The 27090-nt window shown below is 36.3% G+C and overlaps 1 protein-coding gene across 3 annotated transcripts; it reads right to left on the reverse strand.

The window, feature by feature from the left end:
- Positions 1-1622: 1622 nt before the first annotated feature.
- Positions 1623-27090, reverse strand: TMEM184C (transmembrane protein 184C). Of its 3 annotated transcripts, XM_059175845.1 has the most exons (10): positions 26406-27089; positions 19395-19525; positions 19260-19296; positions 18349-18554; positions 8133-8207; positions 6950-7043; positions 4916-5028; positions 3290-3389; positions 2615-2786; positions 1623-2391 (listed from the first exon to the last, which is right to left on the reverse strand). In XM_059175845.1, exons 1-10 carry the CDS (start codon positions 26622-26624, stop codon positions 2126-2128), a joined length of 1413 nt encoding a protein of 470 aa, XP_059031828.1. In that variant the 5' UTR covers positions 26625-27089; the 3' UTR covers positions 1623-2125. The 3 variants fall into 3 exon arrangements, with proteins under 3 accessions (XP_059031828.1, XP_059031835.1, XP_059031844.1); XM_059175852.1 differs by lacking the exon at positions 19260-19296 and having other exon boundaries at positions 26406-27090; XM_059175861.1 differs by lacking the exon at positions 19260-19296 and having other exon boundaries at positions 26828-27088.

Below are 27090 nucleotides of genomic sequence, written 5' to 3' on the forward strand. Positions count from 1 at the left end.
AAGTAAAATCTATAGATGGCATTTTTCCTGGTCTACTTTGGCAAAAAAAAATTTTAAAAAACTTGTAAATTCAAGAAAGAGCTAAACCCAAACCAGTGTTGTTAAAAATTTTGGTCTGAATGCATAGTAAGAAATATATAATTGGCCCAGATTTTAAAGACTTGCAACAGGGAGATTAATAAGATAATCGTGCCTTGTATTTACTGTGTGCTCTTTGTAAGGAAGCCACAAAAAAATTAAGATGCACTTTCTAGGGCGCCTGGGTGGCTCAGTGGGTTAAGCCGCTGCCTTCGGCTCAGGTCATGATCTCAGGGTCCTGGGATCGAGTCCCGCATCGGGCTCTCTGCTCAGCAGGGAGCCTGCTTCCGTCTCTCTCTCTCTGCCTGCCTCTCCGACTACTTGTGATTTCTCTCTGTCAAATAAATAAATAAAATCTTAAAAAAAAAAAAAAAAAAAAAGATGCACTTTCTACATTGCCTATTCTCATCGCTTTACTTTATTTTTTTTTTAAAGATTTTATTTATTTATTTGACAGAGAGAGATCACAAGTAGGCAGAGAGGCAGGCAGAGAGAGGAGGAAGCAGGCTCCCTGCCGAGCAGAGAGCCCGACGCGGGACTCGATCCCAGGACCCTGAGATCATGACCTGAGCCGAAGGCAGCGGCTTAACCCACTGAGCCACCCAGGCGCCCCACATCGCTTTACTTTAAATAGAAGTGTTTTTAAGAGTGGAAAGAATGAAGACTGCATTTAATTACTGTGAACCAGTACATAAATGTGAATGTGTGTGTGCATAAATATATGAAGCAAAGATTTTGAGAAAAATATTTATTCTTGCTATGTTAACAACCTATACTGGCACTTTCTAGATTTCAGTATATAATGTTAAACATCACCCGGTGGGTTGTGATTAGCAATTAGAGAAACTCCACCCTGAGTAATAAATGTCTCTGAAATAGAACCTCCACATCTTCTGACTGTGGTTTAATGAATAATTAAGAATACTCAGCCTAGCTTTGTTTGCTGACACCCTTAAAAGCACTAAGGAAAAGTAGACTCTATTTCTTTCTCTTTTTTTTTTTGAAAATATTTTATTCATTTATTTGTCAGAGGGAGAGAGAGAGAGAGAGAGAACACAAGCAGGGGGAGTAGCAGGCAGGGCAGGCAGGCAGAGGAAGAACCAGGGTCCCTTCCAAGGAAGGAAGGAGTTCAATGCAGGAATTGATCCCAGGACCCTGGGATCATGACCTGAGCTGAAGGCAAATGCCCAACCAGTTGAGCCACCCAGACATCCCTAGACTCCATTTCTATCACAAGGTTCTTATTTATTCTCTTAGTCTTCTATCCAGCTTATTTTCATCTAAAAGTCATGGATAATCTGTTAATCTATTACCAGTGTTGCAAATAGGATTTTTAAATAGTAGTTGTTTTAAAGATTAATATTAGGTCCTACTTAATTCTCCTAAAAGGAATAGAAGACACAGGTGTCTTTTCATTTTAGGTATGCAATTTCTAAACTTTAATCTTTCTGGGCTTCTTTTTTGCTGTGCCTCTAATCAAGAACTTTTTGTAAAAATATTAAGGGTTTATGTTTAAAGAATGAGAGACAAAAAATTGCAGAAAATAAATGATAAATTCTTATTTATTGAAAGACATCCAGTTGAGAAATAGAGAAATAATTGTTAGGTAGGCATATATGGCACATGATTATGATTAAGTTCCACTAATTCATATTTCCAAATTATACTTTCTGCTAAACCCAGAGCATTATATTCATGCAGCAGTGGTAGGGAGCATTGATTTTTTTTTTTTTTTTTAAATGTCCATCCTCTTGATAAAGCAATGTAGTATGAGGAACATTTAGTAGAGTCATTTTCTACCATTGGAGTATGTGATACTCTAATGTTAAGAAGAAATCAAGTCTAAGTCTAGGATATTCAGACTAATTATTTGTGATATACAAAACTCAGTCAGTTATATAAATCCAGTAGTTCCACCTGGCTTTCACCTTCTTTGTGTTGAAGTTTTCCATCATTTATGGCTTGTCCCAAGCACAAAATCCTGAGCAATGGGATACCAGGTAATGAAACAACATGGAAGCAGGAGTAGTTTACTTTTGCACACTGTTCAGGAGGCCACGGATTTATCTATAAGTTCTTTTTTCTCTTCTGCAGTATCATTACATAGTTCATCAGATAAATTAGCTGTAGTAGGTGTAGTCTGGGGAGTCACAGTGTGTCCAAACCCTTGGTAGTGACCCATGGGTGAAGGTGGTACAGAAGAGGCAACAGAAATTGCATCTTGTGAAGATGAGGATAACAAGCTTGTATGTTCATTTTGATCTTGATCCTCAGGAAAAAACTTTTTCCTAGGATGTCCCATGACTGTCCTTCCTTTAAAGTAATAGAAAAGTTTCCAAGTTAGCAAAAAGTTGTTTTTACCACTATAAACTTACCATGCTAAGAATAAGTTCTCCCTCCCATCTCTCAATTTGAAGAGCCTTACTGGTACTGCTTTAAACAAAATCTTTTCATCTCTGAAATAGCTACTAAATTGCCCTAGTAGGAGAACTGCAAGAACCTGTCTATTTGGGTGAATGAAATGGCTGGTACTTACCAACATGCCTTACTTGTTCAGAAATATCATCCCTAATATCTGAAACATCCCACATGGCAAGAAAGGAATCAAAGCATGAGCCCTCTTCTGCTTCTTGGACATAGGGTTTATATGAGAAAGTGTAGTGATGAGCAATAGCGGCAAGGAACATCTCAATACAGATGATAAAGTCCTACAATAACAAAAACAAAAAAGCAGCCATCTTTAAGCTTATATCTAGTTTTGTAGATAAAGGAAAAGCACTATTTTTCTCTCTTCTCAACAAGTATTTGAATATCAACAGCTGTTTTTTCCTCATAAGGTTATATTCATTTTTTCTTTTTCTAAAATAACTATTTTTGATCTCTTAAAGGACAAAATGGCAACAATTTATATCTATTTTATACTACCTCAGTCAAGTATGTTTTAGCAAAATACAATGTATTCTCAATCCACTGCCCAAAGACTAAGAGAAATGCACAGAGAGAAACGGACTAGGAAAAACCAAATCTAGGTTCTATTCCTGGTTCTACCACATATTAGTGATGATGGCTAGTCTCTCTAGGGTTCCTCCCTTTCCTCCTCTGCAGAGTGAGGAGAATAGAATCCCCACAGCCTACATGTTATCAGGTTCAGGAGATAATATGTAAAATGGGTAAACAGTAAAGTTTTATTAAGTTCACAGAGAGCACTAACCTGGAGTCCTGTAGCCACAGCTTCTACAGTTTGCCATTCCCATGTATGCTTTTCAGAAATAACGCCAACTTTTACCAACAAAGCAATAACTACTGCTTGCCTATATGTTAGGAAAAGGTAAACGCCATATCTATATCAAGCATAAAATGAGCAGGTGTTTTAAAAATATGCCATTTAAAAAGTTAAACCCCAGTACAACTTGTGGACCACCACACCACCACCACCCTGCCTTCATAGCATACTCCTGAAGACATTGCACATCTATTGTAAATATATTTATCCGCTTTAAAAGTTTATTCTTCCAGTAGTTTCGTCATACGAATTTTGATTATGCATTCTTATACACATGGAACTTCAAAACTTGGTTTATATGTCTTTGTTTTGAAAGTGTATACAAGTAATTAGATTTTAAGTTCTTCCTATACCCAGACAATGCCCAAAACCTGGAACAATAAACATTTAAAATAAAGGACAAGTGTTATTTACACATATATTAATTATTCAGATTATTTTTTAAAACATTTTGAAACCAGTCTTGTTAGAAGTGCTGGAACTACAGACAAACTCAGAAGGCACTGAGTCACAATGAACATTTCCAGCACATCCATGACTATGACCCTAAGGTTAAATTTTAACAGCTAATAATGAAAATGAGATAGTTAAGTTCTGTATGTAAGAATTTTACTTTAATACTGCTTATAATGGTCAGAGAATTAGGAACAACCTAAATGTCAATAGGAGAGTAGTTAAAAAGTTAGATCCACAAAACAGAATACTGAGTAAAACCATAAAAACCCAAATGGTAAGAAAACTATATCCTCACTTTATTGATAGAGAACTATATCCACAGCATACTGAATGTATCCTTGAATTCAGCAAGTTTTTATGGTATGAAACTTTCTGTGGCATTTTATATGTAACATTATCTGCACCACAATATTAATCATTCTTTCTGGGTGGTAGGGTTTCAAGGATGATTCTTTTTCCCCTTTTTGTACTTGTATACTGTTAAATTTGGTGTATTTGTTTCTAGGTCCCCTATCACCCACCCTTTTTACTAAACTGGGACTATGTACAGTTTTGCTGGGTGGCTCAGTGGGTTAAGCCTCTGCCTTTGGCTCGGGTCATGGTCTCAGGGTCCTGGGATCGAGTCCCGCCTTGGGCTCTCTGCTTGGTGGGGAGCCTGCTTCCTCCTCTCTCTCTGCCTGCCTCTCTGCCTACTTGTGATCTCTCTCTGTCAAATAAATAAATAAAATCTTTTTTAAAAAATGTATTTTACTAAGTAAATGAACATTACCTCACATTATTAAATATTGTTATGTTTATCTTTCAAACTATAGACTATTCTCTTATATGAAAGGACCACCATATATTCTTTAATGATTCCTCTAGTGCTGAGACAGGCTGTCTCAAATTATTTTCTTCTTATAAGTGTGATGGTGACCATCTGATTATTTCTTTATGAAAAACCAAGAAGGGCTAAACAGATGAACTTTTCAAAAGGTAAGCAGAAACATTTTAATTCATTTTCTATATTAAAACTATTTTGAAAATCCTCCCTAATCAATAGTGTTATTGCCCTGTAGAAAATGAGAACATTTATATTCAAGAGAAAGCAACACTTACCAAAAAGAAACAAAAACCACCAGTTTTACACAAAGAAATTTGCCAACAGGTTGGATTGGACTCAGTTCTTCCTTCAGTACTTTGTAAAATAGAAGCAGGCAATACATGGCAAACTAGAAACAAAATTAACAACAGTTAAACTTCAATAAGAATAACTAAATACAGTAACAGAAATAACAGTTACAAACCAGAGACCTGGTACAGAGTAATATTTTAGGCAGTTTTTTCTAGGTTTTCTATTCTGTTATTTTTATTTTATTTTAAAGATTTTATTTATTTATTTGACAGACAGAGATCACAAGCAGGCAGAGAGCCCGATCTGAGGCTTGATCCCAGGACTCTGGGATCATGACCTGAGCCGAAGGCAGAGGCTTTAACTCTCTGAGCCACCCAGATGCCCCTATTCTGTTATTTTTAGATTAATAATGAGCTTTCAGAGTTTACTGTGGATGAAATTACAGGATACGAAATTTCTCAGAAGAGATGTATAATGTCTTCCCTGAAAATGTTTTTAAGTATTCCCTTAGGGGGCCCATAAGGAGAATAATGAATAAATGACTGTCATGAATGGAGGAAAAGGCCCTCATTCAGCCCAAATAAAATAAGCCCTGCTTATTAGACAACATAGTAAATAAGTACTATTTGACTAAAATTATGACCATGAAATATGAAAGGAATCAGGGAAACAATTTTTCTTGAGGGCAGTATGTTAATCCAGTTCAATTTATTTTTTTAAAATAAGTTTTCAAGACTATCGTTTATTTTTAGAAATCAGTTCTAACAACCTAGTGCATTGTACATACAAATAAACATTTCCCTAGAACTTTAGTTTTCCCCATTATAATTATATAAAATGTTCAGGTAAAATATTTTAGAATATGAAAGCAATAAAGAAAAATACAAAGCTGCCCACAGTCTCATTATCCAATCATTCCCTTCTACACACAAGGTGCCTTTTAGCAGGTATCATCAACTAAAATGTAAAATTTTGTTGCCTGACTTTTCCCCCACTTTAAGTATGTTACTTTTTGTATGTTTCACAGGCTTGATCATGACCTGAGCTGAAGGCAGACACTTAACCAACTGAGCCACCCAGGCGCCCCAGACAGTTATTTTTTAGAGCATTTCAGTTTCTAGATCATAGTTTTTTAAAAAGGCATTCACAATTTTCCTTTATTCCACATATATGAGAGAAATTTATTCCTCCATTTTTTTTTTCTTTAAAGATTTTATTTATTATTTATTTGACAGAGATCACAAGTAGGCAGAGAGGCATGTGGTGGGGTTGGGGGGGAAGCAGGCTCCCTGGTGAGCAGAGAGCCTGACACGGGGATCAATCCCAAGACCCTGGGATCATGACCTGAGCTGAAGGCAGAGGCTTTAACCCACTAAGCCACCCAGGCGCCCCTTATTTCTCCATTTTTATTCAAAACTGGTACTGGAGCGCCTGAGTGGCTCAGTTGGTTAAGCATTGGCCTTTGGCTCAGGTCATAATCCAAGGGTCCTGGGATCGAGCCCTGCATCTGGCTCCCTGCTCAGTGGAGAGCCTGCTTCTCTTCCTGTTTGTGCTGCACACCCAGGTGCACGTTCTCAGATATATATATATAAATAAAATCTTTAAAAAGAAAAAAACCAAATATTTAAAAAAACCCAAACAAACATGGTACTGTCAAATACCAATTACACTTTTTTTTTTAAAGACATAGAAATTTTCTCTTTTTGAGTATGCCTAGGTTATGTGTTTTTTAAGGAGAACACTGTGCTTTCATTTATGATATCCACACAAGTATGTAATGACTACCAGAACCAAATGAACAAACATGAACAACAGGTCAAGGTAAAAGTCACCAGATAATTTACAAAGATACTATATTTTTATATATGTATAAAGACATGTTAAAGTTTCTTCAAGTTCCTTCCTATAAATTGAATTTCAAAATTAAAAAACAATGAACTTTATTCCCAAAGAAACTTCTAAGAAAATTAAGAGTCAAAGACACTAATTTAATGTAATTAAAATTAATATTTACTCACCAATTGTGACATGTTGTTTATTATTACCAAATAAGTCCAAGCATTCGAAAAGCTAAAGTTCCCTTCATCATATATACCAAGCAGCTCACAGATTCTTAAAAATGGTAAAAATGAGATTTATGATTAACTAAAACAAAATATAGTTTAAAACACAGCACTGACAGTAATACTTAAATTTACAAGTCAGTTTAGTTAAAAGACCCCATAGATAAGACTCTACTTGATTTTTGGTCAGAGAGGTGGTTTAAAATGAAAATAATTTTCCAGTAATGCTACCATATTATTATCCCTTATCTTAAATCCAAAATAAGACATATACATTGAATTAGAGGAGGTAATTACTAGATTAAAAAAAAATTAATGTCACCTAATTTTGAAAACCTTATTAAGACATGTAATACAAGTCAATACATAAAACTATAATTTTTTCCCCAAACTATCTTGGGAGGTAAATTTTATGAATACCCAGATCTCAGAATTAACTTACATGATTCCCCAGTTTCTAAACTGCAGAAAAAGCATGCCTTCATAAATAAATTAGTTTAATTCTAAGGTAAATGTTACTAAAGAAATGCTAGCTCAAAGGTAAAATAAAGAAATGAATGCTGCCTTCCCCTTTCTTCCCCCTCTTCTCTGAACATGCACAATTATGATTAACAGATAAAACATGTAATATATTCACTTTATCTGATATTCTTAAATTTTTCGGGAATAGTTTTACCAAATAGCTTAATAATATGCCATTTTACCTCATCTCCTAAGCCTTGTCAGAATTCTTACAAAAGAAAAATATGACTTATCCTTGAAATCTAGTACTCATATTCTAGGTTAACCATATAAAAATAAAACCATATAATGAACCTAAGGTAGCATACTTTAACTTCATGTAACAGATGTTTTTGTAGAGCTATGTGAACATTAATATTCGAAGAAAAAAAAAGCATTTTTTAAAATGTTTCCCAGAAAGCTGTGGAGATTGTTATTTAGAAGAATTCTTTGATGATTCTTTGCTTATAAATGATCATCTTATTTATTGTTTATAGTAGGGTTTCTACATACTCTGTTTTTTATAACAGACTAGATCTATAGCATAAACAAGTAAATTAATGCTCTTTGTGCATCCTCTTATGAAGTCAGAGCATGAGGATTTTAAGAAACGATAATATAAATTCTTTGTACTTACAAAGCAACAATGGTGGTGAATGGTCTGACCACTGTATACTGCAAAACACCCAGTTTGCACCTGAACAGCAATACTCTGCCAAAGAGTGGGAAAAATAAAAACCTTAGAATTTCAACTACTCATTTAAATAGTACCAGATTTTCTCTAAAGCCCCCAAATTAAAATCACTTTGACAAATGATGCCATATTTATATTTCATTCTTTTAATCTTGTCATTCTAAATGATAACTGGGGAAGAATGTAGATGGTGGCAAACATTGTTTAAATGCTGTTTTGAAAATAATTTGACAACTACATCTTCTGAAAGATATCCCTTTCTGTGTTTAGTCTCAAATTCCTGATTACTACAGTACAGAAAGAAGTGTATCCCTGTATGTTTCTGGAAGAAAGACTGAATAACAAATGAACTGTATGCATGTAAATGTGAAAGCATATTCAGAAGGTATTATTTACATTTAAGGTTCAGTTTCAAGTTTGGAATTTAAATATCATTCCAGAGAGTATCACTGATTAGATATTATGAAAGGACAAAAAAAGATCCTGCATAAACAGTTTTTATCCTATTGCTGGGCTCACTCAACAGAGGAGAAAATTCACAAAGAGTAACAAAACAAAAAGTCTGGAAATAAAAAAGGCTCTCTACCTTGACAGCCTTGTGCAAGCCTTCTGAAAAGACCAAGTTGCTCTGAGGGCAAATGCTTTATTTCGTACTACTATCAGGAGAACTGATTATCAGTGTTAGGTATTACAAATCCCCTAATTTTAAGAATTATTACATCTAGGGGCACCTGAGTGGCTCAGTCAGTTAACTGTCAGACTCTTGATTTCAGCTCAGGTCATGATCTCAGGGTTCTGGGATCGAGCCCCATGCTGGCCTCTGCAGTCAGCAGAGAATCTGCTTGAGGAGTCTCTCTCCCTCTGCTTCTCTCCCCATGTGCACACTCTCTCTCAAATGAATAAATAAATCTTAGGGAAAAAAAAAAGAATTACACCTAAACAGGAGACTGAGAATCTGGCATTCAAGCCTTGAGGTGTTATGTTAATAAAACTGAATAAAGAAACTGTTGGGGTTCTGTATGCTGAGAGCCTTCTCCCTGCTGAGATGGTTCACTCCCATTTAAAGTCAAGTGTGCCCCATGTGGAGGCCTAAGGGGTGCACTTGGGCTTGTTGCAAGACCTCCTGAGAGAATGCCTTCACTATAGATGCTGTGCTTCCTGCCCCATACTCTCTATATAGGGTCAAGTCAATTAGCTACCTTTGAAAGCTGTAGAGAATTACTGAACTGGAAGATGTATTTGAAGAAATTGCCCAAAATGTAGCAAAGGTTGAGACAAAGAGAAAATGTGAGAGTTACAAAGAACTGAACAAAATCAGAATTATTTTTAGTTACAGAGGTCAGTAGAGGAAAGACAAAATCAGAAGAGATTATGGCTAGGAACTCTGCATAACAGATGAAAGATAAAAATCTACAGGTTGAGGCAACCTGTAAATTAGGCAGGACTAAAGCAGAAATAAAACAATCTAAATACTTCATGGTGAATCTGCAGAACATCGAAAACTGGGTCTTAAATGCAGGTGGAGACAGATCATCTATAATGGAATAACAAACTGACAGGAGAAGCTTAGCAGTAATAATCGAAGGCAGAATTAGGAAGAATAAAATCTTCAAAATGCTTGGAGAAAATTCCTGCCAACACAGAATTACACCCAACAAAACTGTCTTTCAAGGATTAGGGCAAATAAAGATACTTTTGGATAGGTGTACCTGAGAAAATTTGACACTGCTACATTGACACTGCAGGGAACTTTTAAGGGCCAGACTTTAGAAAGAAGGAAATGATCCCACAGAGAGTGGAAATGCAAGGAGTGCAAAGTAAGTAAATTTTTAATATTTGTAGTTAAATCTACAAAAGATTTTAAAAAAGCCTATCCAGGGGCGCCTATCAGTGGGTTAAAGCCTCTGCCTTCAGCTCAGGTCATGATCTCAGGGTCCTGGGATAGAGCCCCACATTAGGATCTCTGCTCAGTGGGGAGCTTGCTTCCTCCTCTCTCTCTGCCTGCCTCTCCGCCTACTTGTACTCTGTCAAATAAATAAATAAAATCTTTAAAAAAATGCAAAAAAAGTGTCTAATTTTTAAGATTAAAGTTAGATTTTAAGTAATTACAGTAAATTTTAGACTCTTTAAGTATTCATGATAACATCAGAAACTATGTGACTTTTAAACCAGTGATAAAAAATGGAATAAGAAAAAAAAATGGAGTAAAAAAACGAAAATAACAACAATAACAAAATAATTAACTACCAGTGGAATCTGGAGTAGCACCCAGGTAGCAAACAGGTTGATATAGCTGCAATAAAGTACATATTTTCGTAATAGGTAAAAATAGTCATGTTAAAATTATAAATTGTCAAAGATTATACCCCGTTCTGCTACTATATGAGCTGTGAAAAAGCTTTTGGTTTTCAAGGTTTCTTAAAAAGTATTTTATAATAAAAAAATCTATAATATATTATTTGTTAAATGTGGGTGTTTTAAAACAGATTTTTCTGTTTACATTTGTTTGTATTCCTCTGTTTGGAAAACTTTAAAATTATTTACTAAAATCTCCATTAGAATGTGGATTCCTGAACTGGATCCTAGAAAGAAAAAGTACATTAGTGGAAAAACTTGGGCAATCGGAAGAATTTGCAATTAGAAGTATGATACCAATGTACTTTCTTTTTTTAAGATTTATTTATTTTAGAGAGAGTGCATCCACAAGCACATGTTGAGTAGGGGGAGGGGCAGAGGGTGAGAAAGAGAATCTCAAGCCAGCTGAGCACAGACCCCCACACAGGGCTTGATCTCAGGACCCTGAGATCATGACCTAATTTGAAATCAAGAGTCCAACACTTGGGCGCCTGGGTGGCTCAGTGGGTTAAGCCGCTGCCTTCGGCTCAGGTCATGATCTCAGGGTCCTGGGATCGGGTCCCGCATCGGGCTCTCTGCTCAGTGGGGAGCCTGCTTCCTCCTCTCTCTCTGCCTGCCTCTCTGCCTACTTGTGATCTCTCTCTGTCAAATAAATAAATAAAATCTTTAAAAAAAAAAAAAAAAAAAAAAAAGAGTCCAACACTTAACTGACTGAGACACTCAGGCACCCCACCAATGTATTTCTTAGTTTTGACAAATGTACCATGATTACATAAGATGTTAAACATTAGGGGAAGCTGAGTAAGGGTGTATTATAAATCTGTCTTGTCTTTGCATCTTTACTGTAAATTTAAAAATTATTCTAAAATAAAGGCTTACTTAAAAAATGGAGTCAGTGATAAAAGAACAGAAGACAAAAAGAAAACAAACAGATGGCAATATTTAAAATGACTATATCAATAATCAAAAAAATCTAAATGGGCTAATTTAAGTGATGAACTGTCAGATTAGAATTCAAAAAATACTAAATTTATAAGATATAATATATCTAAAACATAAGGACATGGAAAAGATGAAAGCCAAGGGTAGAGAAAGATATGCCAGGCAAATACTAAACAAAAGATGAGAAACCTATTAATATCTGAGAAAATAATTTTAAGACAAGAACTTTTTTTTTTTTTTTTAAATTAGAAAGCATGCCTGAGACTGAAGGGGGAGGGGCAGAAGAAGGTAGAGGGAGAGAGACTTAAGCAGACTCCATCCATGCTCAGCCTGGATCCCAATGCAGGGCTTGATCTCATGACCCTGAGATTATGACCTGAGTCAAAAATCAATAGTTGGATGCTTAACTGACTGAACCTCTCAGGCACTTAAGACAAAAAAGATTATTTGGAATAGAAATAGCATCAAAATATATAAAACAAAAATTGACAGAAGTACAGAAAGAAAGTGACAACCTGGCAGAATTTAAGTATCTTTTTCAGTAACAGTACAAGTAGTCAAAATCAACAGAAATACAGAGAATTTGAATAACACATAAGCTTGAGCCCATCATGCACATAAATATAACACAGCCATTGATTAATATAAAATTTACACTCTCTTCAAACATACAAAACCTTTATAAAAACTGATCATGTACTAAGGACATGAAACAAATCTTAGCCAATTCTAAAGGCTGTCTCAGAGAGAGTATATTCTCTGACTGCAATGAAAAGAAATAAAATGAAAATCCACCCCAAATCCTGTTTGGAAATTTAAAAATATTCCAGAATAACTCCAGTAAAGAAAAAATCCCAATAGGAATTTAAAATGGGATGATAATGAAATTACAGAACATAAAATCTGGGATTTATGTGGTCATGGGATATTAACTAGACTTACTGTGGTGACCATTTTGCAATACATATATGTATTTAATAATTAAATTGTACAACTGAAATTAATATAATGTATGTCAATTACATTTCTATAAAAAAACCTGGAATTCAGTGAATATAGAACTTGAAGGGAAATATACAGTTCTTAATGCAGTATTAAAAAAGGGGATGGCTGGCTGGTTCAATCAGAAGACCAAGTGACTTGATCTTGGAGTGGTTATGTTCAAGCCCTACATTAGGTATAAAGAATTGGTGTAAAAATTTAAAAACTCTCAAAAAAAAAAAAAAAGAAAGGCTATGTAAATTAGTGAGCTAAGGCTCTAACATGTTAGGAAAAGATAGTAAACCAAAAGAAATCGGAAAAAGGAAGTAAAAATAGGGCAGAAATTAATGATAGAGAAAACCAATATATTACACAGAAAATCAACAAAGCCAAAAATCAGTTCTTTAAAATTTTTATCATTTTAAATTTTTTAAAAGATTTTATTTAGTTGAGAGAGAGTGAGCAGAGTGAGAGCGAGCACAAGTGTGTGGGGGGGTGGGGAACCAGACTCCACTTCCCCACCGAGCAGGGAGCCTGATGTGGGGCTTGATCCCAGGACCTCAGGATCATGACCTGAGCCAAGGGCAGATGCTTAACTGACTGAGCCACCCAGCTGCCCCCAAAATCCAGTTCTTGAAAAGACTAGTAAAAATAGGCAAACTTCTGACAAGATTTTCAAGGAAAAAAATAAAGATACAAACAGCATTACAAATGGAAAACGAATCATAACAACAGATCCAGAAGAGAGTGAGAATATATATAAACGTATGCCCATAAAGATTTATTTATTTGAGAGAGTGTGTGTGCATGTATGAGTTGGGGCAGGAGGGGGAGGTGGGAGGGAGAGAGAATCCCAAGCAGTCTCACTGCTGAGCTTGGAGCCCAACTTGGGGTTCCATCTCAGGAGCCTGAGATCATGACCCGTACTGAAACTGAGGAGGATGCTTACCTGACTGAGACACCCAGATGGCCCTGTCTATACATTTTTAAACTTTTTTTATCCTGCCTAACTCCTAAAAATTTTATTTTTTAAAAAATGATTTCAGAAACAACAGGATGCCTAAATAGTTCTATACTTGTCCTGCCATAAAGTCCAGGTCTAATCTTCAATGGTATAGCTACAGTCTTTTCCTGTGACACACAAATAAAAGGTGATAATGCCTATTCAGGCAGTATAACTTGGATATGAAAATCAGACAGGAACAATTTAAAAAAGGAAAATTATAGTCTAATCTCACTCATGAACATAGATGTAAAAATTCTAAACAAAATATGAGCAAACCAAACCTTGTGGTATAGCAAAGAAGATGATACATCTTAATCACTTTGAATTTATCCTTGAAATACAGGGGGTTTTAACATTAGAAAAGCTATTAATCTAATTTACTAAATTAACAGGTTTAAGGCAAAAACCAACCATCTCAAAAGATACGTTAAAAATTCAAACAAGCCAGGAGTAAAAGAGAGCTAGCTCATTTAACTTGACAAAGGATGCCTACAAAACACCTTTAAAAACATAAAATTCAATTACATTTTATAAGAATTCCCTTTACAATCAGGAATAATTTAAGAATATCTAAGGCTACTCAACTGCACAGTAAGAAGAGAAATATACAGTATAGACTGGAAAGCAAAGAGATCCTTCACTTGAAGAGGACTATCTTCACACAGAACTTAGAAAGATCTACAGACTAAGAAAATTGTAACAGGATTTTTGGATTTAAGACCAAAATGCCAAAACCAACTGCCTTTCTACACACTGGAAGCAATTAAAATGATTTTTAAAATAGATGCCATTTATAATATCAATAAATATGTTTATAAAATCAACAAAGATATGTATGACTTTTGAAAGTACATTTGAGGAAATGTGCTTTACTGAAAGGTAAAGGAAGAGCTAAATAAGTAGAAAGCTAGACCATAATCATGGTAAGACTCAAAAAATCATAAAGATGTCAATAAACCAAAGACAATTCAAATAGCAACAACAACAAAAAAAACCCACAGGTTTTTCAAGCAACTTGCCAAACTGTTCCTAAAGTTTATATGTAAGAGCAAAACCCCCCAAATAGCCAAGATAATAGGGTCAGGGCCCTAGCCCCTCACTTTAAGGTTTATTAATAACTTGTAGTAGTTAGTGTATGGAATTGGTCCAGGAATAGAAAAGTTAACCAATAAAAAAGAAAAACAAAAAAACCAAAACAATAAGCCACAGACAGACCCATACGTGTTGAAACCTGACATAAGACAGAGACAGCAAGATCAGTGAGTGAGGGAGAAGGGAGAGAATGGTGCTAGGACAATTAGCTATCAGAATAAAATGAAACTGCATTTCTACTTCATACAACATAAAACATCGAATGTTTATAAATCTTAATGAGAAATTTTTGAAATCTTTGTAAGAAAAGCACAGGACAATGTTTTTGTAATCCTGTAATTGGAATAGTTTTTTGAACAAGACACACAAAAGTGCTGACTATAAAATAAGATAAATTTAACTATATTAAAATTAAATTCAAAACTTCTATTTATCAAAAGATTTAATAAAGGTGGCAAAGCATGCCAAAAGCTATAAAAAAGGTATTTTCTATACACAGTAAACAAAGACTTGTATCTAAATATATAAATATCCCCTACAAAGCCATGAGACAGACAACCCATTAAAAAATGAGAAACAGGGCGCCTGGGTGTCTCAGTTGGTTAAGCGACTGCCTTCCGCTCAGGTCATGATCTCGGAGTTCCGGGACCAAGCTTCGCATGGGGCTTCCAGTTCCACGGGGAGTCTGCTTCTCCCTCTGACCTTCTCACCTCTATATTCTCTCTCACTCTCTAAGAAGTAAAACCTTAAAAAAAAAACAAAAACAAAAAACCCCCAAAAAAACAGAAACAAGAATTCCTTGGGAAAGGAAATACAAATACTTAATAAACATAAAAAGTTGCTTAACCTCATTACTAATCAAGGAAATCCAAATTAAGACCACAGCAATATACCACTTTATATTCCCTTGACAGGCAAACATAAAGAAGTCAGGGTAATTCCAAATGTAGGTGAGTATGTGGTTCAAGTAGAAGTGTTTTATACTGTCAGTGGGAGAGGAATATGGTACTGCCACTTCAGAAAACAATTTACTACTAACAAGGCTGAACAAAACCTAAAGACTTAGCATGCCACTACAAGGTACACACCCTAGGGCAATTTTTTTCAAACTGTCAAATTTAACTTGTTAGGCCATGACCTGAATTTTAAAAACAAGAGGAAGGAAAGGAATATAGAGTAAGGATTAGTACCATTTCATGAAACCATTTCTTTCACCAGTATACTAAATCAACTGGTAAATGGTTTCCCCTCCTCCATACACAATTTAAGGTTCACTGAAAGAAAACTCAATGTGCTCACTGTTTATGTTACAGCAAGAGGACAAAAAGTTGACCTAGTTTTTTAATCAATTAACAACTGCAAACTTGCCAACTATTTACATCTTATAACCAAAGCACTATACTGAATTATCCTAAACAGCAGAGCCTAATTAATTATCAGAGTTTTAACACTAGTTACCTATTAAAGGGAGACTGGTAGCCTACAATGCATTTATGCATAAGAGCCGTTTTATTATTACTAAAGCCATACCTCTAAATTACATAACATAGGTAAACACTTAATCTTTTTTCAAAGCAAAGAATACCTGAGTTATAACCATGGATGCACTGCTGACATTATTCAGGCAGCAGCTATTAAAATTCAAGTCTCAGGAAAAAAAATGAAACCAACTCAGAGATTTAACAAGAATAAATGTAATTGTGTAGTGAGGAACAAATCAATTCCACAAGCACAGACTAGGGGGATTTTGACCAGTAGTATCCCTTGAAAAAGGTTTGGGGTTTTAAGTGGACCCCTAGCTAATTGTGAGGAGCCACCCTGAAGAGAGAGCTAGAGTCTCATTTTTAGGTTCTGTAGTATTAGGAGGAGAGTCCTAATCAAAGCCAAGCCATCATCACTGTATTTACTGGATCACTGCAATCTCTTCCATCCTTGTCCACTCTCAATTCAGTCCACAAAGAGCACAATAATCTCTAAAAATGAAATTTGGGCACTAGTTCTCTATTCAACATCCTATAATGGTTTCTCACTATCCTGACCAAACTTTAGACAGGTCTCCTCTGAGCTGTCTTTTCTTTTCTTTTCTTTTTTTTTTTTTTTTTAAGATTTTTATTTATTTATTTGACAGACAAAGATCACAAGTAGGCAGAGAGGCAGGCAGAGAGAGAGGAGAAAGCAGGCTCCTGGCTGAGCAGAGAGCCTGATGCGAGGCTCCATCCCAGGATCCTGGGATCATGATCTGAGCCAAAGGCAGAGACCTTAACCCACTGAGCCTCCCAGGCGCCCCCTTGAGTTGTCTTTTCAACTAGGCATCATTCTCAGGCCTTGTCCTTGGGGCCTAAGTCAGACTGAGTAAGAATACTGCTAAGTCATCCCTCTACCCCGATACCTGATTACCCTTGATCCTTGCCAAGCTCCTCACCCCCAGCCTTGATGTGTAAGTGCTTGGTCTGCCCTTCCCAAGAATTCTATTATGTCATTTTAAAGAGAATTCCCCTTCCCTTGATGTCTCCTCTCAGTAATTTTCCATCCAGTGATCACCTCAATCTGCTCATTAGCTATAAATCTCTCTATCCATATTATATTTGTTGCTGGGCACAGTTATCTCTCCCCCATTTCAAACTTAAAATAGTTTTCTTTTACTATTCCTCTTTCATAGTCTTTTCCTTTACCTTCATAGCATTTCCTGATGTAAGTAACTCTGTATTTGTGTCTTCATTTAATTCCAAACGTCCGAACTGAAATGTAGGTTCTAGGAGTTCTACATCTGTTATATGCACTAGAATATATCTATATATTGGCACATACTAAGTGCTCAATACATATCAAGTGTGTTAATGAGCATATTAAGAGCTTACCATTTAAAATAGCTAGGTAGCTCCCTGTCATTGCACGTGTATAAACTAGAGACATATATAGTCCCAATGTTGGACAAATGGTTCTGTATTGCATAGTAGGCAATACAGGTCTCCCTAGGTTGTAGATCTACACTGATTACTGTAACTCCAAATCATTATAGTTATCTTGATTGGCAACTTTCACCTTAGTCCCCATTATCAGTGATCAAATCCTATCAGATCTTCAGTTGCAACCTCTTCCTTTCATTCTAATTTCACCTCTCTTTCTCAGCTTATCTCACAAATGGGACTAAAATAACAACTTCCTAATTTATTTCTCCATTTCTGGAATATTCCTCCCTCCAATGCATTCTTTATAGTATTACAAAATTAATCTTTCTAAAATGGTACCTTCAAAAGTTTCCTTGATGAAAAATATCCAATGGCTTATTCATATAAAAAATGCAATCTTAGCTTCAACTGAAATTTTCAGGCTTTATTTTTCTTTATTGTCCTCTACTGCTATAGAATAAGGCCAACAGACCATTATATAGTACTAGAATAAACACTAAACACTTACCCACTTAGACTATCTTATCCCTGGGTCTTACACCTGATTTTGCCATTAACTAGCTATGTAATCTTAATCTCTGTAGATCCTGGGTTTCAACAGTAAAAGGATGTTGACTAAATGATTCACAGAGTTTTCTTCCCTGCAAGTTATCTATTTAGGATAAATAATGTACAAGAGAGTTCTTCGTTTGTGTGGATTATAAAAATGTGTTTTCATACTCTTTAAACTTGACTATGAACTACTTGAGGGTAGGAACTCTTCTTAAACTTTCAGTCCTGCTCCTAGTACTTAACATGCTGCTTTACAGAGAAATGACTAGTGCTTAAAAATTTTGTCTAAATACATAAAAAGATTAAAATCAGTCATACTTACTCTCCCATTGTCCATGGTGGACAGCAACACAATGGAGGGAAATGTTTCTGCTGATCTTTGGCTTCAAGGATTAATACCAGATTTGGATACCGGTTAGTCAGATAATTGGTAAGGAATCCCATAAAGTTGTAAATGACATAAGCTTCATAACATTCCCTGCAGGTATCCACATATATTGCAATGCTGGGGTATTTCAAAGCTATCCACTATGAAAAAACACAGATGTTAAAAATATTGCAGCTAAAACGAATTGCCATTCCAATTCATGGTTATCACAATGCTAATTTTTAAACTTGGTATTTACATCAAACTTTCTAAAATTTATCAGAACTACCAGACAGTCTGTGAAATGAATTTTTAAAAGCAAAAAAGGTACTGGATACGTAAAAACATTCGTGTTGGGGGGGAGGGTGTAAATAGTATGAAGAAAGAAGCTAAATTACTCTGTAATTAGGTTCTTAAATATAATCTGAAATTTTTCTTGAGATAATCATAGAAAATGCAATTAAAGATATTTCCTTTATATTTAACCAAATTAAAGCAGTGATCTGTGACAACTCCATGTTTGAATCCATCAGGGACGGGTTTTTCCCCCCCAAAACATAAAAAGGATGATAATGTCATTTTAAATATTATATTTTTTAAAGGACTAAGAGCTAGTACTTAGAAATTTTACACGACTAAGCAAAAAAAAAAGCTATAGATTTTTTAAAATTTAAAACACCCATCTTTGCTATTGTCATACTTCATCTTTTTTACTAATATTAAAAACAAGTGAATCTTTGCACTTTTCTTACTAATCTGACTCCTTATTGCCAAATAATAAACTTTCATTACTGTAAGCATTCTGTAAATATAGTTATATCATCAAGCAAGTTCTTAGCCAATGAGATAAAATTAAATATACTTACACTATCTAAACTGTATATAGGTACCATCCAAAGAATCCTAGTTGGAAAGCAAAGCATAAATTAAAAACATTTTACATCACAGTTATGAAATAAGTGAACATAACACTAGAAGAATTAAAATATATTCACACTTACCTTATTATTGGTTTCTGTAGTTCCGGTTGTGTATAATGCACTAAATGTTGCAATATCACCCACAGCGATATAGGTATAGTCAATAGCAAAAAGATTCCAGCAATAAACCAAGCCTTGGTGTGTATTCCAACCTTTAAAAAAAAATAAATATTAATAAAATAAATCCTGATATTATAACTGAAAAGCTAAATAGAGAATCACAAGCAGGCTCCACGCTCAGGATAGAGCCCAACTCAGGGCTTGATCTCATGCCTTGAGATTACGACCTGAGCTGAAATAAGAATCAGACACTTAACTGACTGAGCCACCCAGACACCCCAAAAAAATCTTTTATGGTCTACTCCTTTGCTTTTATGTTTGGAGAGTTAAAATCCTACCTACATTTTCTATAAATTTTATTGTTACCTAACATGTTAGTAGAACATGTACAGAGTATTTATTGCCTAATAACTTTGCTAAGTTTTTTATATGTTTTATGTCTTTTAACCCTCCCACTTGATAAGTACTGCCAGAACTACTGTCCAAATAAACTGTGTTAATTCATGCTACTTCTATTATATACAACAGTATCAACTCAGGATATTACATTTTAAAAAGCTATAATTTCATTTTTTAGGTATCTGATCAATATTTTATCCTTTAAAAGCTTACTCAATTTCTAAAAATATACTTTGGATGATTTTTTTTAAAAGATTTTATTTATTTATTTGAGAGAGAGAGAGAAAGAGACAGCATGAGCAAGGGGGAGGAGCAGCGGGAACAGGGAGGAGCAGACTCCATGCTGAGTAGGAAGCTGGATGAAGGGCTGGATTTGGAGGACTCTGGGATCATTACCTGAGCTGAAAGCAGACGCTTAGCTGATTGAGCCACCCAGGCACCCCTGAGCTATCTCATCTTAAGGTAGAGTTGAAGCAATTCACTCACTTTCCTGCCCACCCTCCCAAATTCTGAACTTCTGTTCTATCTGTGGAGCACGAGGGAGTGAATTTTATATTAATTTGTGAATTCACTCTTCAAGGCAGGAGTACAAATTAATGCTCATTTTTTTAAAGGAAAAAAAGTGGGCATTTAATTTTGGTACTTTTGGAATGTGAACAGTTAATTAAAAGAGCTAAAGTCCACAACTTCTAGTTTTACTTTTTTTGAACAGGATTTTTTTTTCAACAAGGGTATAAAAAACGTAAGTATAGAGAGAACAAATGCATTTTTACAACAATGAACTTCTACACTAAACAGTATGGAAAACCTGAAAAGCAAACACAGTTAGCCCTTGAACAATTTGACAGAACCCCAACTCCTGTACAGGTGAAAATCTGTATATAATTTTTGATTCCCAAAAACTAACAGCCCACTACTGATCAGAAGCCTTACCTATCATATAAATAGTCCTTTAATAGATATTCTGTATGTTACATATATGTTTTCTTAAAGTAAGCAAGTAAGCTAGAGAAAAGAAAATGCTATTAAAAATCAAAGAGAAAATACATTTATAGCACTACACTGTATTTACTGACAAATATCTGTGTGTAAGTGGACCTATAGCAGTTCACACCCATGCTGTTCAAGGACTAATTACACAAAAAGTATTGCTGAATGCTGGGGAATAATCAAAACAGTAAGTGAAAGCTAAGTATGTAGAGATGAAGATTCTAAAAGCAATGTCTGTGCAATCATTTTCCAGGATTTTTGCTTGGCTCAATTTCATTTAATATTTAGTACCGGTGGTCCCAGACTTACCTGATTCAACTTTCAATTTCTTGACTTTACAATGGTGCAAAAATAATGTGCATTCAGTAGAAACTATACTTCAAATTTTGATCTTTTCCTCAGTGTTTTGTTGTGTGGTCTGATGTTCTCCTGATGCTGGGCAGGGGCAGGGAGCTGTAGCTCCCAGTCAGAGATGGGATCAGGAGGGTAGACAATCTATACACTTAACAACTTCCTTCACATGTGATGGGATTACATCTGGAAAAACCCATAAACCCATCAACCCATGAAAAACCCATAAACCCATTGTGGTTGAAATACCCTCAGTTGAAACTGCATTTAATGCACTTAGCCTGCCAAACAGTATAGCCTAGCCTTGCCTCCCTTAAACATGCTCAGAACTCTTACATTAGCCTACACTTACTTGGGCAGAATCATCTAAAACACAGCCTACTATAAAGTGTTCAAGATCTCGTATCTCATGTAATTTACTGAATACTGAAAGTGAAAAACAGAATGGCTATATGGGCACAGAAGGGCTTTAACTGTATCGGTTGTTTACCCTCATGATTGCAGGGCTGGTGGAAAGCGACAGCTTGCTGCCCCGGCCCAGCATCATGAGAAGAACATTACACTACAAAGCACTAACCCAGGAAAAGATCAATATTCAGAATCTGAAGTACAGTCTCTACTGAATGTATACTGCCTTCACACTACTGTAAAGTCAAAAAAATCGTAAGTCAAACCATCATAGTTGAGAACCTTCTGTATACCCACAGTGCCATTCTGTTTTTCACTTTCAGTACAGTGTTCAATAAATGACATGAAATACTTGATACTTTATTATAAAATAGCCTGTGTTAGATGATTTTGCCCAACTGTAAGCTACAATTATTCTGAGCATATTTAAAGTGGCTAGGCTAAGAGATGATGTTTGGCTGGTTAAGTGCATTAAATGCATTTTTACAGACAATATTTCCCACTTATGATGGGCTTATCAGGACATAACCCCATTATAAGTCAAGGAAGACCCATGTTCCTTTTAACGATGACCTAGAATAATAATAGCAGCATATTCTAGATCTTCTCTGTTATAAGGTGACAATTAAGAACTGTATTGTCAAGTAATTTTAATGCCCACGTTTGTTGTTATAATTCCTTACTGCCAACTTGGTGGTAGACTTAAGAGAAAAATGATGTGCTTGTGACTAATGAAGGCCAAGCATCCTCAGTGTGCTATAAAAAAGAAAGTTCTTTTCAAATGATCATAAAACAAGTGACTACAGAACTGAGTCATTTGGCAACTGAGTGATGCCAAATTAAAAAAAAAATCTTGCATCAAAGAGTTAGTACCATTTCTACATTGCAGGTGGTAGTTTCAGAAACACATCATCTGTCCATATTGATGCCATTAATTTGAATCACTGGTTTTATAGTTTTTTGACTTTTGAGATACCTAAAAAAGCTATATGCATCTGTTTTGTGTGCACATATATTTAAGAAGTAAGTAAATGTTAGGTATCTGTAGAAATTATTAATATAATTATTATCTTTATTTTAATTTACATTTATTTCTCAATAAATTATTCACATTTGAATTGATATGAGGATATCATTAAGATTATTAGACTTATCAGCCATAAGTGGAGATACGTATTATAGATTTTTCCCTCCTATGGTAACTTGAAGAAAGCAGAGAGGAAAGAAAAAACCATTAAGGACAATCATCCAGGAGTGAGTTAAATAAAGCTGAGCCAAATGCTTTCAGAGCAGAGAGTAGAGTGCAATGAGAGTGCTCTCTGGATTCAATCCTCAGGAGAAGAGAGGAGCACTTACATAGAGAGAAGCTACTTGGGGCATAAGGACACGTAGGGCAGGGTAAAATGACAGCAGAGTAGTTTGACAGTATGTGTGCATTTAACTTACTGGACTTCCATTATTCATGCTTAGCCAAGTAAGAGACAGAAATAGTTTAAGTAGTTCAGATGGTCATCTTCCCATTCCAATAAGTAAGTATATGCCCCTCCGTGGCACAGGATGGGCTCTATGAACTTCCTATTTTTTACAATCTCAGTTCCCACTGACTTCTCACTGTGGAAGCACAGGAATTCTAGTGTTTAAAACACAAAAATGTTTTTCATGCAAACTGTTCCTTAACATTTAGTGCTCAAGCAAATGTATGTTACTCTGCTTCAGGCGTTCAACTGAGAACCCAATCCCAACTAAGATGTTATTCCACATGAAAAAGAAATTGGGGCTCCAAAGCAATAGTGAAATTTTAAAAACAGTGATAATTAGGGTTTACTGAACACCTACTATGTGGCAGGCCCCACGTTACGCATTTCCTACCCATAGGATGAGGACAACTCCTATGATACACAGGTTTTAAGAAGATCAAATAAAATTACACCTAAATCTTGGGGACATGCTCTACTTATTGTATGTAACCTTAAAAACAAAACACAAGAGAAAAAAAAAACCCAAACCAAAAAAACCTGACTTAACCCACACTCCTATCCATAATGCCATTCATTTCTCTGGTCCATTTCATAGTAAAAACACTCAAAACAAAACCAAAAATGAACAAAAAAACTTGTCTTCATATCCTGATACCACTTCTTTGACTCACATTCATTCTTCCAACAGTTTCAGTCCCTACAGCTCCACAGAAACCATTCCTAGGATCACCAATGACCATCCTACCTTATGAAAACCAGCAGACGACTCAGGAGCACTATTCAGCTCCTGAAAACACTCTCCTTTTCTGGCTTCCAGACACCACTCTTTCGGCATTCTCTTTCCTCACTGGCTGAGGAAAACAAAAAGTTCCTATTCCTCTACCAGATTTCTAAATGTTGGTGCCAGGTTCTTAGCCTCTATAATCTCATTCACCCTTACGGATTTTTTTTTTCCTAAAGATTTCATTTATTTATTTGACACAGAGAGAGAGCCAGTGCACAAGCCAGGGGGTGTGGGAGGGGGAGAAGCAGGCTCCCCTCTGAGTAGGTAGGCTGATGCAGGGCTCCACCCCAGGACTCCAGGATCACCACCCGAGCACAAGACAGGCACTTAACCAACTGAGCCACCCAGGCACCCTATCCTTATGACTTTAGGCACCATCTCTTTCCTGACAACTCTCATTTTAATATCTGCAGCTCGAACCTTTCTGAACTCTTGCCTTGCATATCCAACTGTGTATCTGACATGCCCACCTGATGGTCTCTCATCCACTTCAAACTAAATGTCCACAGCAGAACTCAAATTTCTCTCAAACCTGTCCCGATCAACTTTCCATCTCAGTAACTGGTATCACTATTTACCCTACTGTTCAAGATAAAAAAAACTCACAGTCGTTCTTGATTACTTTCTTTCTTTCATTGCCTCTCCTCCCCAACCCAACCTTTGGTAAAGTCCTGTTTCTTCACTGCCAAGGATACCTCAAATTCACTTTTCCATCTCTATTTCTACTATCCTGATTTGGGTCATAAGTCATTGTAACTCAGGCACTGATGACTTCTTAACTATCGTGAAGAGCTTTCTAATGTCCCTTTACTTCCACTTAATTTTCCATAGCTGTAGTGGTGTTTTGAAGATGCCCAATTGTTCATTTCTTAGATTTTTTTTTAGTTTCTTCCATAGCATTTTGTGCAATTTTATTTTACTGATTTGGGGTTTTGTTTGTTTGTTTTTCTTTCTTTCTTTTTTTTTTTTTTTTTTGCTGTTGTTGTAGTAGTGGTCTCACCACGAAGTTCCATGCAAGTGGGAACCAGGTTTTTAGCTCTCACCATACTGAACACATGCCTGATTTATCACTGGGATGAAGGAAAGTTTGCAATTTTTAAACAGGGTAGCTGGGTGACATGAGTGGGCCTGAAGGACATAAAGGAATAAGAATACCAGCTGGGATAAGAGAATGCCACGAATGGGGAACATTTAATGTAAGGGCCGTAGCCTACCCCAAATGTCTGAGCAAAATCACTGGTAGAAGCCCAGAATTGGGGTAAGTCAGAGGGGGATGAGGTGGGGGTGGTGGCAGATTATGCCGGGCTATACTGGCCATAGTTAAAGCTGCCGGCTTTTAATCTGGAACTCTGAGTGATTGGAAAATTTACAGAAGAGGCACATACTGTGACTTAGGTTTTAATCAGATAATTTGGCTGGTGAATTGAGAATAGTCCAGATAAGACATGAAGAGAATTTGGTTCAGGGTGTTTGCAGTAGAGACTGCAGATTAAAATTTTCCTTACAAGCTGGCACTTAAAAACCACAGGTAACTAACAGCTAAGTGAAATCTTACATTGGATTGATATTGATATTAAATGTATTAGCCTTAAAAGGAGTTCCTATGACACACTCCAAAAAAATACTCCCAAGTAAGAGAATCCTAGTTGTATGAAGATGTCTATACTTGATTTCTGGTAGACAAATCATGAGAATAATCTACACTTCTAACAAATGGGGACTATTTAACATAGTGGAATATTATATTAACATGACAAATAACTACATATGCTATGCCAATATGGGAAAGTCAACAAAATATAATTTAGTGAACATAGAGAAAACAAATTGTATATTAAGCTGCATTTTGTTTAATTATTTAAGAATCATTTCCAAAGCCTAAAATAGCCTTGGGCTTGCCATTGCTCTTGTAAAATAGGTGTTGCTAAATAAAAGTACTTTCTGGTATTTATTAACTTAGAATTGAAAACTCACTGTACAATTTTTATAAAGTACCCATCTGAGTTGAGTATTTACCTTGGGGTCTTCCAGCTTGTAGTACACTTTACTGATGTCACAATAAGAATATGACATCAAAAAATATACAAGGGACTTTTTGCAAAATCTTTGTGGGTTAAGAGCTAGAGCTAATTTCTAATTAAAAACAAACTACAAATTTAAACCCACTAGAATCCTTTAATTCAGGAAGCTAGTTAAGTGCTAACAGAATTCAAATACATGGTTTTCAAGGTTGTTTCTTTGATCTAGTCAAGTCCAGTATCTGAACAGATCAGATTTCAGGAATAAAATTACCTTACTTTCTGGGAATTGATGAATACTTGCAAAAGAGTGCTCTTCTAAGCAGCAATCTTAATATAGTCTATTTTCTCAACCTGGTCCTCCTTCCACCCGCAGCATGCTTTGAAATACCGTGAACAAGAAACCAGACAGGTTTATCAACTAAGACTGGGCTCATTTACATGACGTAATTTTCAGGATATCAAGTCTGGGGCATCTGGGGTAAAAAATGGGCCACCTTAGATAGAAGAAAGGGTGGACACTCATGGTGAAGGACCTTCTTACCTCCAGCTTCTGTAATTCCCACACGCACAGAGGAACCGCAACCACTATGGACACCAGGTAGATGACCACCGCTAAAGGTCGAATCCACTGTCTCCAATTCCTCCAGGTACAAGTGCAAGGCATGTTTCCGCATAAATCAGCTCCAAGTAGCAAGGAAAAAGAGCTCGAAGGAGATTGTAACGGGGAGCCCTGTTCTTTGGCTGTCGTGTCAACTCGCATACTACAGAGAACAGCTGTTGGGGGACTCTACCAGCAGCTCGAGCCGCCTCCTCGGCCCGCGCTGTGCTTTCTGCTGCTGCTACCGCAACTGCGGCCGCTCAGGGTGTTAGCAGGGAGCAGTGCGGGCAGCATCCTTTCTTCCCTGCCCCGCATCTACCCAGTTCTTCCGCGGTGGAATCCCCGGGCGGAGCCGCTGCCCTCACCTGGGTATCGCCCAGAGCTCCGCCTGCACCATGGCCTCGAGGACAGCGGCGCCGACCAGGACCGACTTCTAAACGCCCTGCACACAGTTTGGTTCTGTCCCGCAGCTGCCTGTCCACTTGCTCTTTTCTTGGGTAGTTGAGCTTCCTCCCTCCCGCGCCTGCAGGGGTCTCTTGGCCCGATTCTGCCGGCAGACAAGAGGCGAGGACTCAAACCCGCGGGGGCCAGGATTTCCTCACTCACTCCCACGGGACATCCCCCACAG

The sequence above is a fragment of the Mustela lutreola genome, chromosome 1 (assembly GCF_030435805.1).
Source record: "Mustela lutreola isolate mMusLut2 chromosome 1, mMusLut2.pri, whole genome shotgun sequence".
NCBI classification, from domain to species: Eukaryota; Metazoa; Chordata; class Mammalia; order Carnivora; family Mustelidae; genus Mustela; species Mustela lutreola.